Here is a 17,128-nt window from a genome sequence, read left to right as displayed (position 1 = left end):
TTCCTGTAGTAAAGCAGAGGTTGCACTATTTTTAGCTTGACAACGATACTGTCAACGTAACGTGTTGATGATTGACTGCTAGATCTGACGTGTCTGTGTTGAACCTGCGCTCACAGGGACGGCAGTCAGCCTTTTATCTGTGTCAACACTGCCTATGGAGGAAGAGGAACTAATCCAAGTACCGTTTACTACATTAAAACCTCATGACTGCTTACTGTACCTAAAGAGCATCATGAAAAAACTAGCTTGAATAATGTTTTACACGTGATTCTGTACGGGTGTTGAGAACAGAGGATGATACTAAATTTGCTCATTCTGCTTTTATCTAGGAAGCAACAACAACAGCCTCTTTGTCTCAGTCTTCCTTCTTGTCTTGGACCATTGCTTTGCCTTGAAGGAGAGCTCTGGCCTTGTGCACTCCTCCGGTTGTGATGTAAAGCACGCTCTTTCTAAAATAAATAAAGTAGATATCTTATTGATAATCATGCTTGTGGAAACTCGGTGTGCAGCTGTCTCTCTGTCAGACAAGGACTGTTTGTCAGCGGTAAAGTAAACAGGTAAACCTGCAGGGCGGATATGCAGATAGTACCCTGCGTCACATTGTTTGACTTGTACAATTTACTGCAAGCTAAGTAGACGTTGACATGCACGTCTGCACTTTTGATAGTGACACAAAAAATAACACTTTTTTTTAAGTGAATCGTTAAATAGCTTCAAAGCTGGTCTGGAGTGAACTCACTCTGAGCACTTCTGACATATAAAACAAAGTAAGAAGCGTGATGATTTTCTTCTCACCCCAGAGGCCAAACCACACAGATGGCTATGTTTTCACACCTGCTGTTTGGTCGTTGTGTCACCAGGTCCTCACACTAACTTTCCATAACATTATGTGGACACACACCCTGGGAAACCAAGGCCAAGGTTTTGAACTTGTTAGTGAATTTACAATATAATCTGGATGAAAAAAAAATATCTATCATAATAATGTATTAATAACAATTAGGTAATGAAAAGTTATAATTAAAGAAAAAAATGTATAACTTGATCAAATGACTGATGAACTCAGCGTGAACTATTGTTTTACTTACTTTCACTTGTGTGTTTTCACGTCTGTTTTCAAATCTTCAAAGGAACGTTCTTTTGTTATACTTATAGGTCAGTTCAGTCATTCATAAACTGTGATAGTCCCCTGTTGTGATGTTACTTTCTGACTGCATTCATGTCATCTGAGCACCAGTTAAACCGTTTCTTTTAAATGCCAGTCTGATAAGCATGAACAGAGCTGAGTGCACACTGTTGCTCTCTTGTGGGTCCCAGGTCGTTCACCATAGCGTGGGAACTGTTATTTGTGAAGAACGGAACACGGCGGTACCGGAGCTGTCAGCTGGGACAGTTGGATAAAACGCAAATTGTTTCTCAGACCTGCCCCAATTCATGCTTTTGGTACAGAGTGGCCTGTACGTGACAGCGTCTTTTCACCTGACTCGACCCAAACCAGGTCAGGCTGTGGGAATCTAATTGTCTCTCTGTGATCAAATGAGGACAATGTGAGTTTTGTTCAGCCCGGCTCGGGGACATTAAAGGGACACATGTGTCTTAGTCGCCTAAACTCCTGCAGAAAGGCAAACCTGCATAGTGAACCCCATACACATATATATAGTATGTATATATATATATATATACACATACATACACATATATACATACACACATATGTATATATAATTTTCATTGATTCAATCATTCTGTTCTACATCCATTATCTTCTACCGATATGACAAAGAGGAGCACGAGGGAGCTGGAGGCAGCCTTAGCAGACATTGCACCCTGGACAGTGAACAGGCTGTCAGTCGATCTTATGGTTCCTTGAAAGATAACAACATCAAAAACATTAGTCTAGTGGTATTCCAGGGTATTTTATAATGTAATGAGGCTGGGTTGGTTTGAATAAAATCAGCTGCCAGTGTCCTTGTTAGACTTCTTTTCTCAGCACGTTATGATGAAGATAAATTTTATGGCTTTGAACTTTATGACAGTGGTTACAAAATGTTAGAGACAATGGGCTGTCAGTGATAAATGTTGTACGGTGCACACCTTACAACTGTGGTGCTGTTACTTGGATATTTGAAATTGTACAGTAAATTCACAACTGCAAACTGACAACCAGTACTTGCAGCACTGACCATTAATGGTGAGAGTTGTTTAGCAAATGCAGCTGCATTTACATGTATGAATAATAATATGTATATATTGTTGATGGAGGGATTATAATATTGTAATTGTCTAAAAATGAATTTTTTAATTTCTATTTCAGTTTTTTAAAAAAAAGAAAGACAAGCATGTGCTTTAGACACCTTTATCCTTGAGGGACTGTGTGCTCCGTAGTTTATGGACTCATGGCCACGGAGAGCTCAGTAATCGCATAAAGGAAACCTAATCAATAACCTGGGTTTTGGACCATTGGCCTGAGTGCAAGACCAGGAGGAGGAATGATCAAACATAACCTCACACCCGGATGCAGGATGAATGATGCCCCTTTGGACATTGTACTGTAGGACAAAGCGAAGATATAAGTGCGGAGCGGGGGGATCTATTTAGTTTGTAAAGAGCTGTCTGAGCAGATAAGCGCAAATTTTTGGCGTTGACAAGTGTCCTTCCTTCTGATATGGTTTATAATTTGCAGCCTCGATTTTAATTATCCTATCACGCAGCAGTAAAAGCCAGGAGATGTCACTGGACGTCCAAACCCATCATCATTCAAAGTCCAAACTAGTTCTGACACCATAAAATTTAACTCGGAACACTATTGTCGGTGGCTGTATGATAATTAGAGCTGGTCATGCTGGTGGTTTATGTAAGAGGTTCCTGTTTATTCACTGCGGAGTTCAGTTTGTGTGAAAAGCTTGTTGGGATCTCAATGGCTCCATTATTAGTTAAAGCCTCTTTCAAACTTCAAACATAAGAAGCCTCCCCGCTCCGACCGCTCAGCCGATTGCTGATCAGCAGAAACTGAAATCTAATCACTTTCTATGCAACAGTGAGCAAAACAGACAGAAAATCCACACGCAATGTGTTGTGCATAGGATTTTGTCGGTCTTTGAACGTTTCCTCCCAGAAATTAGACAAAAGGCCAGTTGTTGAAGTGCGACTCTTTTAAACCTGCATAAAGATTGTACTCATGGCAAAATGTTTTTTTTTCAAAATCAAAAGTGTACTTGCAGTATTAAGAAGGCACTTACAGTATTCATTAGGATAATCAATTCACTGATCAGTGCTCTAATACATGGAGGTCCATACGTTGTCTTTATGTATTATTATTATTATTATTATTAGCACAGGGCAGTGAGTAGGTCCACGGCTGACAAGCTGACTGACACAACTGTCAGATGGATTGTTAGGGACTGTAGACTGATTTATATTGTTGAGGATCATGGACTTGATGAAGCTTTCACCTCACTTTTGCATACTATATTATATTCTATATTTTATTCTTGACATTTTTCCATAGTAATAATTTTATCGTTCAGTGTGTGTTTAAAAGCTTTAAAGTGTATTATTTAGCCACAGGAGAGCTGTTTAGCCGCTGGAGATGCAGAGACAGCAGGCGTTTATTGCCAGCGTGTGCAAAAGTGGTGTCTCTTTGTGGCATCCTGATTACGCTGATCTCACCAGCACACTGCCTGTGTCACATGCTTTACCATATGGCAACCACTGGGTTACGGACACTGACCTCACGCTCAATTATCCTGGCATCTCACAAGGCCTCGGCGCTCAGCCAAACGAAAACCCTTGCCCTGAATCACAAGAGCTCTGTACATTTAATCTGGAAGAGCACAGTGTGGTGCAAAAGTCTTAGGCCAGAGCAGCAGCTGTTGAATACTTTCTTTTTTTACTATTTAAATATTACTAATTTTAGAAATAAGACTAACAAGCAAGACAAACAGTGTGAATAACATATGGTTATTTTTTGTGTGTAATTCATTATTTAAGACAATTAAGGGAGAAAGTTAGGTCACCTGGTAAAAACAATGAGCCTTTATCAGTACAAATGAAGATGAAAAGAAATGCCTGACCAAGTGTTCCTGTTTAAATAATGCCTTCTTGCACATTTTCATATTGAAGTAATTCCCCTTTTACGTATAAAACCGAAAAATCCATCCGGTTCCCGACTACATTTCTAAAAAGTTTTACACAAGCCTGAAAGTAAAACTGTCTTCTGCCCCTTCTCCTTTTCCTCGTCCGCCCCACGACAGCAATGACATCCAAGCACAAATCCACCTCCACCAGTGTCTCCACAGCCTCAGACGTCAGTGTAAGCAGTGTGTCAGCATTGTGCAAGGGTGGTGACTTGTGTCTTCATGAGTCAGCTGTGTAAACTCTAGTGTCAGGCAAAGCTGAGGAAACAGCTGTTTCCGTGGGTCACATGACGTTTTAATTTTCCACTGAGAAGTAGTGGGTCTGACCATCACACGCAATTTTTGCACATTTGATCTTCCGTGTAGTGTTTAGTGAGTACAATGCTCTATATTGTGAATGTTCAGTCAGTAATGTAGATGACAAGAAGGGAAAGCGCTGGAAATCTCTGAATCTGAACGGCCAGGTGTTATAACAATGGTCTACCTGAATAGGTGTCTGGTTTTCACTTCTCATCTTTCTGTCTTCTTTTTTTTTATTTCTTCTAATCTGTTGTCTTCAGTTTCAAGTGATTATTTGTTTTTCTCCTGTCTCCTGGTTTAATTTTCTGCCGTCTGAACACAGACAGATTAAAACATGTAACCTGATCAGACCGAGAAGGAGAGGGTTCTTCAGTTTCAGGCTAGTTACTGCTCACCGTAAACATCAACGTAAGATTTCAGGGATTTTTATATCATCTCCAGAGGTCTTTGGTTTTCTTCTGTAGCTGCTGTGGGAACTTAATATGGATCTGCTGTGGTAACAGTGACCATAGGGCTCAGGATCATCAAAATAAAAGAGAAGGTTAATTTGTTTTTATTGTATTTAATAAGAACACACGAAAAATAACCTCCCTCAGCCTTTTAAATCAGAACAAGCTGTTATTTGAGCTCACAAAGTTTTTGTCTTTCGCCCCTGATACGTTTCCATCGCAGGTTAATCACGTGACTGGGCGACCTAGTTACAAGTGAGATTTAAAAACAGTGCTTTGTAAACTCACATACAAAAGACCTTGACCACAATTATAAACACTGTCTAGTTTTCAGACCAGGAGCCGGCCTCGGTGAGGATTTACAACTCTCTCAGGGATTCTACTTTTACACTGGTTCAATAGTTGTAATCCACTCTGACAGGCTTTGTTTGCTGACAGTCCTGCAATAGTACTAGCTCTGGTCATAGACTTTGCTCATAGTTCATATAGGATATAGAAATGTTGCCATGCTGTAAGTACGTTGTAAACATGGGTTTTAACATGACCATGCAAAACTCACACTGTACGTGTCCCACTTTTCAATGGTATATTGGCCCTATTTGAATATCCACTTGAAATGGTATGTGATGGTAAACCAAACTAAACTAAACTAATCAATCAATTAATGAATTAAAGGCTGTAAAAAATGTAAAGGCATATTCAAGATCTAAGATTAAACTATATATATACACACATAGGAAAACATAAAGGAAAATAATATATATAGAGAGATTCCATCATTTGCAAAAGTCATCCAGTGTCACCCTGCTCCATCCAAATAGCAGACATGGATAAAGTTTGCCAGATGCATGTCTGCTTTTATTTAAATGCTGCAACTTTTAAAACAAAAAATATCTTCTGTGCAATTTAATTTTAGATCCAGTGAGGAAATATACTTTGTGTCATTACTCAACTGGTAATGGTAGCAAAAAACCAACAACAACAAAAGACAGACAGAGCGTTGGTGTTTCCAGAAGACTTCAGAGTGATAGGTCGGTTACAGGTTAAGCTTCTGGAAAACCTTCATCTTTTAGCTTGTAGTCACATGGTATTGCGTATGCCCCATACATTGTGCAATATATAGATAAAGATTAAAAACAAGACCTGGTCAGCGGCAGCACTCAGAGACCCTCATCATGATGTCTCAAGAGATTAAGTAGAAGAAGCTGGCCGTGGACAAACATCCACTCGGTGGATCACACTGGTTGCATAACTGGCTTTGAAATCTACAGTTGTCTTGTGGTTCCAACATGTGGATTGTGTGAAGATCAGTGTGTTGTTGACTGTACTTTCTGTGGTCGTTCCCACATTTTCTTCTTCTTTTCCAGATGACAGAACAGAACAGTGTAGGATTGTAAAAGAAAAAAAAGAGAAGGATTGTATATTAATTAGGAGTAAACAAAACTTGGAACAAGTAATTAGAAAAAGGCTCATTTTGAACCACCACAGATGGAACACATTGTTTTTAGTGTTTGCTTAAACCTTGATGAACCACAGCTGATGGGTCAGAAGCAGAAAAACTCAGTTTTGGGGTTGTGGGGGGGTGTCTTACTGTGACCGTGTGATGAATCCGGGAGAACAATTGAAACTAGATGAGGCAGGAGATCTGTGGGGACAAATACTGAGTGTCCACTGTAGGCCCCATGCCACATAAAGACCTGATTATTCCCCCCTTTGGCTGGCCTGGCGGAGTGGACAGACAGTGCACCCAGTATTTCCCATCTCCTGTTCAAGCAGTGGGGACTCTGCTCCAGTCTCAGCCAAGGCACAGCATTTTGAGGGGAGCTGTTGTTTTGGAGAGGCACTGTGGGAAAGTCATTAAAGTGTAAAGCATCACTCTTTTATTTCTTTCTAAAGAGGCAACCACCAAGGCATTGGATGGTAATAGGCAGTGACACACCCCCGTGGTGCTGCGTGCAGATAGTTGCTGCCATGGCAAACTGGCCGCCTGCTCAAAAAACGTTCTGTTGGACGTTAAGTGAGGAAAGCTTCCTCTTTTTCCACAGGTGGCCGGCGTTGACAAGCAGATAATTTAATCAACTCCTTTCTTTCTGCAGGAGAAGGGACTTCTGGTGGCCACCGGTTGCGTGTTTGTAAAGGACAGTCTATCATCTGCTCCAAACATCAGTCTGCTTTTATTTTATCAAAGGAGAGTAAGCAAGGACCTGATTTGCAACACGTAGCTTTCAGGGATGCTGAAGATTAGATAAGGCCAGATGAGGCCTTTAATTTAATCAAAGGTCACTCCTTAACAGCCTCCCCTCACGCATCGTATCATCACTATTCCATATAATATATATTTAAGTGGTGAAGTGCACCGTGCTCAGGTGAGCACTAAACTATCACTCTCCTCTGACGTGACCCACATTGTAATTGTCATGACACTGCAGAACCACAGCAGCAGATGTAAGAACAGACCGGGACAAAGGTGAAATAAATTCACATTTTCACCTTCACCTGCAATGAGGGATGAATGGCTGTCCTGCAATAAAAGTTAATATTAGTTCATCTCATGTCACACTGTCTTTAGCGATTGCACTTTTTAACACGAGGCAGTGAGACCTAGATTTTTTTATACAAGAATTTTGAGTGAAAGTTGCTGAGCATGGAGCTGCCACTTTCTCCCCTGTAGCGCTGCTATAAATTCACCCGTGATGCCCTGGTCAATGAGTTGAATGTGCTGATTCAAAATTATGGTTTCATAAATCCTGAGTCAATGTATAATAAAAACACGGCCACGGATGCAAAGGTGACGATATAATATTGCTAGCTGCATGTTCCATAAAAGCAGAAAACATTAAAACAGTTAATAATCAGCTTTTTTTTTTTTTAAACTGTCACAGAGCCATCTTTGATTTAATCTTGGGGCACAAATACAAGGAGGTCGTGCTAAATCCACATGTTAGCATATTAGCACATAGGAAATTAGCGCCAAGTTGATACTAGTATGCCAGTACGTAGCTTGTTGGTGGTGTGGCAGCATGCACTTTGTTAGTAGCATGTTAGCATTGTGCTAGATCAACATATTTTATTCAAGGTCAGTTTTAAAGTATTTATAGACCTACATCTGCAGCCTTGAGACTTTTTTGGCCTTTACCGGAAAATCTGAACCTTGTGAGTTGCGGTACTGCCACATACTGAGGGACATCAAAATCACTTGCAGGCGAAAAGACTGAAACATGAAAACAGAGAGAAGAAAAAAAACCCTTGTGGATGTGCAGCACACACTAGTTAGTACTTAGTAAACATCTAAACATGTGTTTGTGAGGGAATGGAGTGATTAAACACGTTACATCAGATCCCAATATTCAAGTTTTAGAAAATCTCATGCAATTCACAGACAGACTCAGTCAATTTTCACTCTACTTCCTGGGCCTTAACGCCAGTTTGGTCAAGAAATGTAATATGGTTGAACTACTCAGTTATTGCAGTTTCTCAGATGCACAGGCAGTAAACAAAAGTGATGTGAGGTTCAGAGCATGACAACCTCTGTCAAATGTAGAACACAGAAACCGGTCTGAAGCAGCCTGCTGTAGAGAAGTCCCGCCTCCCCTCCCTCCCTCAGCCCATCCATTATCCCTTGGTTTCGTTGGAAAGGTGGACCTCTGCTGGAGTCCAGGGGTACCAAATGTTGTTTACCAAACCTTCTGCACCCCAGGACATTCCAGTTACATGTTCATTCAATTCACTTTGGCATTTACAAAAAAAAATACAAAAAAAAAAAACCAACTTGTCTCATCAAGTGCAATCTTTCTCAACTATGTAAAGTTGTTGCCAGCTGTGACACAATTTCTCGTCTGACAGCAACCGTTTTCCTCAAACCACATCAGTTTATTGTGACTTTTTTTTATACCCACCTGTTGTTTTGGTCTGCTGGAGTTATATAAATATTAGCTCACTGTCAAATATTACCACATGCTTGTTCTATTTTCAGAGTCTATTGATCAGTTTGGTTAAACCCTGGGCCACATCGACAAAAAAAAAAAAAAAAAACATTCAGTGGAGAGGTCAGAGACACTCAGTTAGAGGAAGAGAACCAGTGGAACTGTCCTCACTGTGGAAACACTCATGCTGAGAGTCCAGGTGATCAGACTGACATCCAAAAACACCTTGCACTTGTTACCCAGAATTTGTTACGAATTTCCGGAGCCGCATTGGAATTCAGTCTCCATACCCTCACTGTGTATGTTTCCCTCGTGCAGGGCCCACGTATAGACTGGTGAAAGCCAAGGTTATGCAACTGCCCCGGCCGCTTCAATAAACTGCTTTACCGTGGGTGAATGGAGGAGTTGAGAATGACGAGGGTCCCATTGTCAGTGGTCGTTGGTATTCAGAGCACTGCAGAATTACAATTAGGACCCTTGTTGATTTTAATCAAACTCCACTGTATCTCTAGCCCTAATCTGTGAGGAGCTTTCTTCTCTGTGTCACAGGGATGGACAGAAGGAAATCCTCCAGTTTACTGCTCAAATTTTGGCCAAAGTAGAAACAAAATACTGCATAGAGTGACTTTGAGATGAGGAAAAAGAGAAAAGTGAATGTAAATAAATACATTTAGGGTTTTAGATTTGAGAAATAGTTAACATGAATCACACAATTATCACACAAAACATTTTATTTTAGATACAAATGTTTTTTCCCAAAATTGAATGTTGAATGTGAGAGAAAATACTCCGTCTGTACTCGTGGCCATGTAATTAACTGGTGTACTGTCCAGTATTTAACGACAGATGTCAACATGGAGGGGCTCCAGGTGTTCACATGCCACCTGGATGAGGCTAAAGCAGTAAAAGTTAGACGACTCTTTTTATTCTGAAAATACACTGCCAGACATGCTCTGTGGTACTAATTAATGAATGTATTACTTCATTAATTATCCTCTGTGCACTTCTGCTGCCATAACCATCTGCTTCGAGGTTCATTAGGTAAATTAGCGCATTTGGAAACCATAGCTCGCTCATTGCATTGCCTTGACTCTGTCAATACAGTACTTTGACATATGATTATGGGTTGAACACCAACAGACAGCGACGAAGATGAGAAGTCGAGGACACGTTGGAACTTGTTGACCACTGACATTCAAACCTAGCCATAAAGAAAGAACCCTCACCATTCCTCCACCATGTGGCCCGGCCCAGTGAGGCCGTAACCTGCACTTGTTTAAATGAGAACCTGTCCCCTGTGGCTAAATGAACCAGAGAGTACATGGTGATAACAAAAGCCCTGGATTATTTTAGTCTAAACAGCCAGTCGTTTCGTGGATTCTCCTTGTCCTTTCTCACAGTCTGTGGGTGAAAGCTGAGAGAAGTAGGTTAAGGTTATATAACCAGTGCCTGCTCTGAAAGGCAGATCCTCGGTGGCTCGTCTTCCCCTAATCTTTTCAGCTTGATTGTGCCTTCCATCCCCCCTCTGACTGCCGGCTCATTCAGCTGAGAGTGTTCTCACACACAAGCGCGGGCACATGAACACACGGTGACAAGAACCGCCGTGCACCGGTTTGGAGCAGATAGAATTGTTGTGATTGCAGGTTTGTTGTGTGCTTGCTCGCAGCGTCTCATTACAACGGACAATCAAGATAATTTTCAGCCCTGCCCGACTGTTGACATCTTAGCTCCACAAACAGGATTCAGCACGAGTACAGATTAATGTCCAGTCAACTGGAGGAGGTCAACAAAAAGTGTGATCACACTGACAGGTTTTGAAACACTATGATGCCGGGTTTGTCTCTGAAAGTCCTTGATATGGATGAAACACACAAACAGTTTTAGACGTGTGTCAGCATTTAGATAAAATAAAATAACATTGTTTTTTTGTTTGTTTGTTTTTTGTAGAGCAGTGGAATCAGGGTTAGCAGCTCAAGATAAGAGATCAAAAAATCCCAAAATGCCGTCCAGTATACATGTTGCATCTGTAAACAGGTTTTCAGGTTAGGTTTCTACTCAGGATCAGGGTTGTTTTTGTGAAGTACATTTATAAAGCAGTTACACCAAACATAAATTGTTTTATTATTAACTATTTATTGTGACACCAATGACAATGTGGAACTGTTTTCCTGATTAAAAAAATAGATTCACGGAGCAGTGTGAAGACACGGAGACAAGGAGGTTCAAAGGGCAGAAATTGATGTCCATTTCTTCCTTTTTTGTCACATGTACGCTAAACTGAGGGGGTAAAGTGTGATGTATCTCCTTTACCTTTGCTCACCAAGGAGCATAAACACGTAAATATTCTCCTCACGGGTTGGCTGCTTACCTACAAACCTTTTCACCTGACCGGGATAGTAAATACCCTGTGCCTAATCCGGCTGAACATTTAATGTGTTTTTATGAGCCTCCTTAGTCAAGGCCAACAGGCAGAAGGTCCAGGGACAATTTGACCTCAATGCTACGTGATTCTTAGAATGCATTTGAAAAAAAGTGAGGTGGAATTGAGTTCATACCTTCTTACAATATTAACTTTTCTGGGACCAGTCCAGTCACAGTCAACCTCTTTGTACATTGCTGATGCTACAGGACAGCCTCAGTGTATTGGCTGACTTCCTGGCCTGGTTTATCAGCAGCGATGACGAGTCCAGATCAACCATCTGCTTCTCTGAAACTCTCAACTAAAGTCTTTAATAATCTCAATAAATGTGTCAACAAATAAAAGAAAAGAAAAAACAGGCCAAACATAATCATAATTAATGTATTAATGATTGCACTGTAATGTAAACTCCTGTGAATGAACTGTAGTCAGTAGAGCTCCCTCAGTTCAGTCCTAAAAATGAGGAGTCAGTTTTTGGTATCTGTGTTAGAAAGTAGGACAATGTTTCATGAGCACAAGGATGGAAGGGGGCTTCATCATCACAGTGCGTGTTGAAATTGTTATTAGCAGAAATCAGAGTTCCAATAACAAGTCTTTTTTGGCAAGCAATGATATTTTCTAAAAAAAACATCCTAGAACACAAATATTTGCCTATTCCTCAGTCGACCCTGCAGCTTCATTTCAGCACAATACAATTAATATGTTCTTACCCGATATTTGTTCCATAACTGCCAAAAACAATGACCCTGAGATACCCGCGGTGGTATACTGACCTCTATCGGTATGATACCATTTTATGTAACTCTGGTTGAGAGTCATCCACATGGCTCTGGGGCCCTCCAGTGGCAATGGTTGCACACTTACACGTCAACAGATGGGAGCAACCAAAGCATCAGAGTGCTGAGTAGGGTTTCCAGTGAAAATACGGATTGTCAATCAACTGCGAGGTCTGCGGTTTAATTCCCGGTTCTGTTTGCCATAAGTAATTTAATGTTAATGCCTCATTAATTGTGATAAACAAAACAGTAACATATGAAATTTGTAATTAGCCAAAATGTCACCACCAACCCCCCACAGTCGTGCGCCCCCTGTTGTAGGCATCTGACTCAGTCTTTGCTTTGATTACAGCATGTGAATTTGATTTAATGAATGTTTAAAAATTCAAGCTCTCTTTGGACAATTCTTTCTAAAGAGATCAACTACTTGTTAACACAGTGTGTCTGATCATATTCAAGAAACTGATTAATATTAAAATGTAGCAAGGCCACCTGGATAGTATTTTTCTTTCCTCACCCCAAACCCAATACAGAACATACATGTCACATGAACATACTGTACACGTTGTACTCAGTCTCTTTATTGTTTTCCAAAGGATTCACATAGTGCCAGAATGAAAATTACAAGCTTCACAAAAATACTATGTAATTCACATTTTTCAGATTTTAAAAGTGCTACAATAATTTAAAAAGAACTACACAGATAACACCAATGATCCACAGCAGTCAGTTTCTCTGAACATGCAAAATGCCAAGATCAGCGTCGTCATTGGACTAAAGCTCTGACTTGGACAGAGTAACAGCTCCGTATCAGAGGCAGCGCTGCAAGTAATGAAGGTGTGAGTCTGTGAGAGTGAAAGCGCTGGTCGGTGCATGCTTATTTGTTGGCAGGATTTTAATCTCCTGCCACATCGTAAAAGTCTGAGCTGGAACGATCACAACTGCATGCAGGTGTTATATCCACAAACACAGAAATTGAGGCTTTTCTAACAGCGAGAAGTCAAAATCCAAGCCAAACAAATGGCTTTCCAATAATAACTGCTACTGTGCATTTCTTTAGAGATAGCCCTCTGTAGATTAGTCCTGAATTCTCAGTCTAAGGCAATTTTCCTGCCACAGGAAATCATCTGTAATTTTTCACACATCAAATTCATCACTGACAAAAATACATCACAGTGAAGGGAGCTTTGAATATCTCTTGGCTTTATCATAGACCTATGGGAGTTTAAAAACTGCTAAACAGCAAAAACAAATTTAGGCTCTTGAAGATGGATTTTTTCCTCAGATATTTTTTCAAATAATAAGTTTTAACATACATTGATCATATTCCAATAGTAGTGACAAACGCAGGTAATACTGAAGGACTGTGACACTGACAAGTCAGTTGATGAATGACACCACGTGTAGTTCTGAAGGTTTGCATTGCAACAAATTGTCACCAAACGGCGAACAATGCATCTTTTTGACACTGCGGTGCATGAGCACACGTTAAAATATAGTTTAGTCTTTCACATTCAAAGACATCTTTATATGCCTGTAGTTTAATCTCAAGAGAGCACATATTGCTTTGGCGCCTCTGTGACCTAGAAACTTCTACCTACCCAAAACAAGTTCAGCACAGTGAACGGCAAATGAAAATGCCAAATGTCATTCCTGGTGCACTTGTCTCTCCAGTTTAACTCAGGTTTTTACTTCTGACCCCTCACATAAAGTATAATCTTAACCTTTTCAGTAAAAGTCAACCATCCCATTTTCAGGAGAATGGGCTTGAACCAATGTCGACAACAGGGACAACAACAGACTCAATGTTTATTTTTCAGACAGAGTTTGATTTCGGCACACTGTTCATAATGCCCACAGAGGAATTTTAATTAGAATTTCATAACCAGCACTTGGACTGCTCATTAATTTTGCATGCTAATTACCAGAGAGCAGCACAGTGAGGAAAATACAACATAGTGCTGAGAACTTATCACAGTGGAATGAACTCAGACGAATATTTACACTGCCAACACTCCGGCCTTGGGAGCTTTTTCTTTTCTCTCAGGCAGCCACTTCGTCACGGGGCAGCTTGAGTTTCACCTCCTCTCCTGCTGCTGTGGAAGCTGAGTAGACAGCGGTGGCACCAAGGGGAGAAGGGCCATTGGTCTCCATGGTAAAGAGCCTACAAGAATTTAGGGCTGCTGCATCAGAGGCCTCCTTCTCTGGGCTGGACGCTCTCGATGATCCAGGAGATGATGTGGGGCTGAGCTGCACAGCTGTAGTGTCCTGCAGGGTGTGCTCACTGGTCTCAATTTCAAATGCCGCACCACCGGTCAGGATGCTGTTCCCCATCAGTCCTGCTCCTCTGCCGCCCACCCTTGACCTCTGTGAACTGTGGGGTGGAGGGAGGCGGCTGCACACACAACAGGCCCCGAAAAAAGTGAAGGCCACCAGGAGTAGGATAGGGCCGATGATGATGGGGGGGTTGGCAGAAGGCACCAATGTACTGAAGGCAAATGCTCCCACCAGGGTGATGTTGAGTCCAGCCAGCATAATGCACAGGCCACAGGCACAGCAGAGAGCTGGAGAGGGCAGGCCGTGAGGACGGGACTTCCTCCTCTTCTTCTTCTGGGACTCTTTTTTTGGCACTGGAGTGCCAGTGCTTCTGTCACTGATCACCATGATTTCCTCTCTGCTTGATCCTTTGGGGTTATTCAATCTCCTTGTGTTTCTTTTTCAACTCTTCCTCATGGCAAGGTCTAAATCAACGGTGTCCAACAGACGGCAGGAAAACAACTTTGCCTGTGAGTGATAAGACAGGAAAGAGTTTTTCTCATGCATTCTACTCTCCTAAAATCCACCAACTCCACGATGAAGAAGAGTTAAAGTTTTGCATATTTTTTATTGCATACTAACAATTTCATCATTTGGATTAGTCACAAAACACACATCTGCCTGTCCTTGTTTTCCGGCAAGTCAAGATCATATTTTTCACCTTTGTAATTAATCATGAGTACCTGTACTCCAGAGCTACCATGTGATAAATCACATTAAAAATGTTTAATTGTTTCCCAGCACTATTATCAATATAAAGTAAAAATAGTCCTAACTGTTCCCCATACCTCTTGCGACCCACCTGAGGGTCACAACCCAGTCTTTTGGAAACTATGCCCCACAGTATCCATCCAGAGCACACCCATTCATTTACAGGGCTACTGTATTAAACAACGAAACAAAACCTGTAAAGCTCAATAGTACAATGCAATAGTATATACAGTACTCTGCTGGTCGGAGTATATACAGTATGTCTGCAATGCACATAAAACAATAGGCTTGCATATACACTGAGCAGACACAACATGCAGTCAGCACATGATTGACTGTGGAGGCAGATCTGGGTATTTATGGATATTAATCCAAAATATACAGAGAAAAAGTATAGACAGAGAGAAAGTTTGACATTATAGATAGTTCACACTAAACTGGCATTCACTGGAAAGACACAAAATAAATGTTATTTATTACTTTAACGTTGTGGCTAATGGCTGTAGATGCTGTTATCATTGAAAAGCACATTGCATTAATAATATTAATATTAATAATTAGTATTATTATGATGATTATGCTGCCCATCTATAAAAACAGTTCAAATGTCTGGACGAGTGGCTTCTGCTCCGAACATATTGAAGCACATGTGCTTTCACATTCCTGTGAAATAAAAAGGTTAACATCTTACTCTGGGTGTCGACAGCCTGCAGGTTCTTCTTCCCATTGTTGCATCCATAGAATTGTTCAGCGCGATCTCCACTCTTTAATTGGGAGCCAGTGAGAGGAGCGGTGGGAAGGACGCGCCAACACCGGCAGAGGGATTTTCAATGTGCTCCAAGCTTCCGACACCACATGTCATGGTGGAGGTAGTGATGATGGTGATGAAGATGGTGATGATGAAGATGATGAAGATGACAGCCGCGCAGTCAGAGACCACGGGGAGGCTCCATGTGAGGAGATCCGACCTCCGGAGGCACAGCAGGAGAAGAGAAGGAGGAGAGGAGTCCTGTGATTGCTTCTGAATGCGCACACGAACGCATCATGACCGCGCACAAAGCACCTGACAGGTCATCTTCATCAGCATCACCCTCATCATCATCATCTTCATCACCACGCGGCGGACATGGAGGAGAGTCTCGCCCAGTCTGTGCCTGTGTCTCCCAGCGTGAAGTCCACACACTTCTTTAATTAACACCGGATGAGACAAATACATCATCCAGACATGAAACTCCTCCTCCTCTACCTCCCCCTCTTCCTCGTTCTCCATCACCTTCTCCTCACCTCATTCACCCGTCCTCCAGTCCAAAAACTGAACTCTATAATTTAATGGTACATTTAAACCACGTGTTCCCTTTCCCGTTGGACAAAGGTTAGACGGCATTTTTAAATTACAGACCTTAATCTTGATTGCACTTGTTGCTGTTGGTTTTTATTTTAAGCAGGGCGATGGAACTTTTTTACACAAACACAGACAAATACCAGCAAAGACGAAATGTAATGCAGTATACGTGAATAAGAAACAAAACTGTATGTACACAAGTTTGTTTTTTTAAATACTCCCCTGGACTTTATTTTAAATCATTCAATTATTAATACCTCCTCATTCATTTCAAGATCCATATTTTTAGAACCACTGCCCTGCATCATTTCAACAGGTGTGTAGAGAATGTTGATGTATTCATCACTGTTGCAGATTTTTATGTTTGTTTTTTTAATATAAAATGCACTGACTCAAAAATGATAACCTGGAGCTTTTCACACACACACGTATGAGGAGATGATGCTACATATAAAATTTTTTTTTTTTTGTTTCAAGGCAATTTCCATTTCAATTTCCTGTCACCTAAACCCACCCTGGCTAATGTTCAGCTAATATTTGTCTCTCACTGTTCAACATCATGCAAACACAGAGTGATGGTGGCGAGTCTTTGTGATCTGGGGCCTGACAATCAAACTGATGCTTGTCATCAAGGCACTGTAGACTCCTCGCTCCCCTGTTGCTCAGACCTGTCAACACGGCTCAGCGTTATTCAACCTCACAGCGCTCTGCACTTTTTACAAGCGCTCAGCGTGCTTTCCCACAATCCTTTTCAAT

The 17,128-nt window shown here is 41.2% G+C and overlaps 1 protein-coding gene across 1 annotated transcript; it reads right to left on the bottom strand.

The window, feature by feature from the left end:
• Positions 1-13,261: 13,261 nt before the first annotated feature.
• tmem275a (transmembrane protein 275a) lies at positions 13,262-16,293 on the bottom strand. The gene is made up of 2 exons (XM_008334169.3): positions 15,722-16,293; positions 13,262-14,787 (listed from the first exon to the last, which is right to left on the bottom strand). The coding sequence occupies exon 2, from the start codon at positions 14,665-14,667 to the stop codon at positions 14,047-14,049; it is 621 nt and encodes a 206-aa protein (XP_008332391.1). The 5' UTR covers positions 14,668-14,787; positions 15,722-16,293; the 3' UTR covers positions 13,262-14,046.
• Between the last annotated feature and the right edge of the window lie 835 nt (positions 16,294-17,128).

The sequence above is a fragment of the Cynoglossus semilaevis genome, chromosome 20, assembly GCF_000523025.1.
Source record: "Cynoglossus semilaevis isolate Cse_v1.0 chromosome 20, Cse_v1.0, whole genome shotgun sequence".
In the NCBI taxonomy this organism is placed as follows: domain Eukaryota; kingdom Metazoa; phylum Chordata; class Actinopteri; order Pleuronectiformes; family Cynoglossidae; genus Cynoglossus; species Cynoglossus semilaevis.
This window is presented reverse-complemented; position numbering and strand designations above follow the sequence as displayed.

What these genes read in the sequence shown, in the direction of transcription:
- tmem275a (XM_008334169.3), bottom strand. Translation starts at nt 14,667, where the DNA reads ATGGTGATCAGTGACAGAAGCACTGGCACTCCAGTGCCAAAAAAAGAG.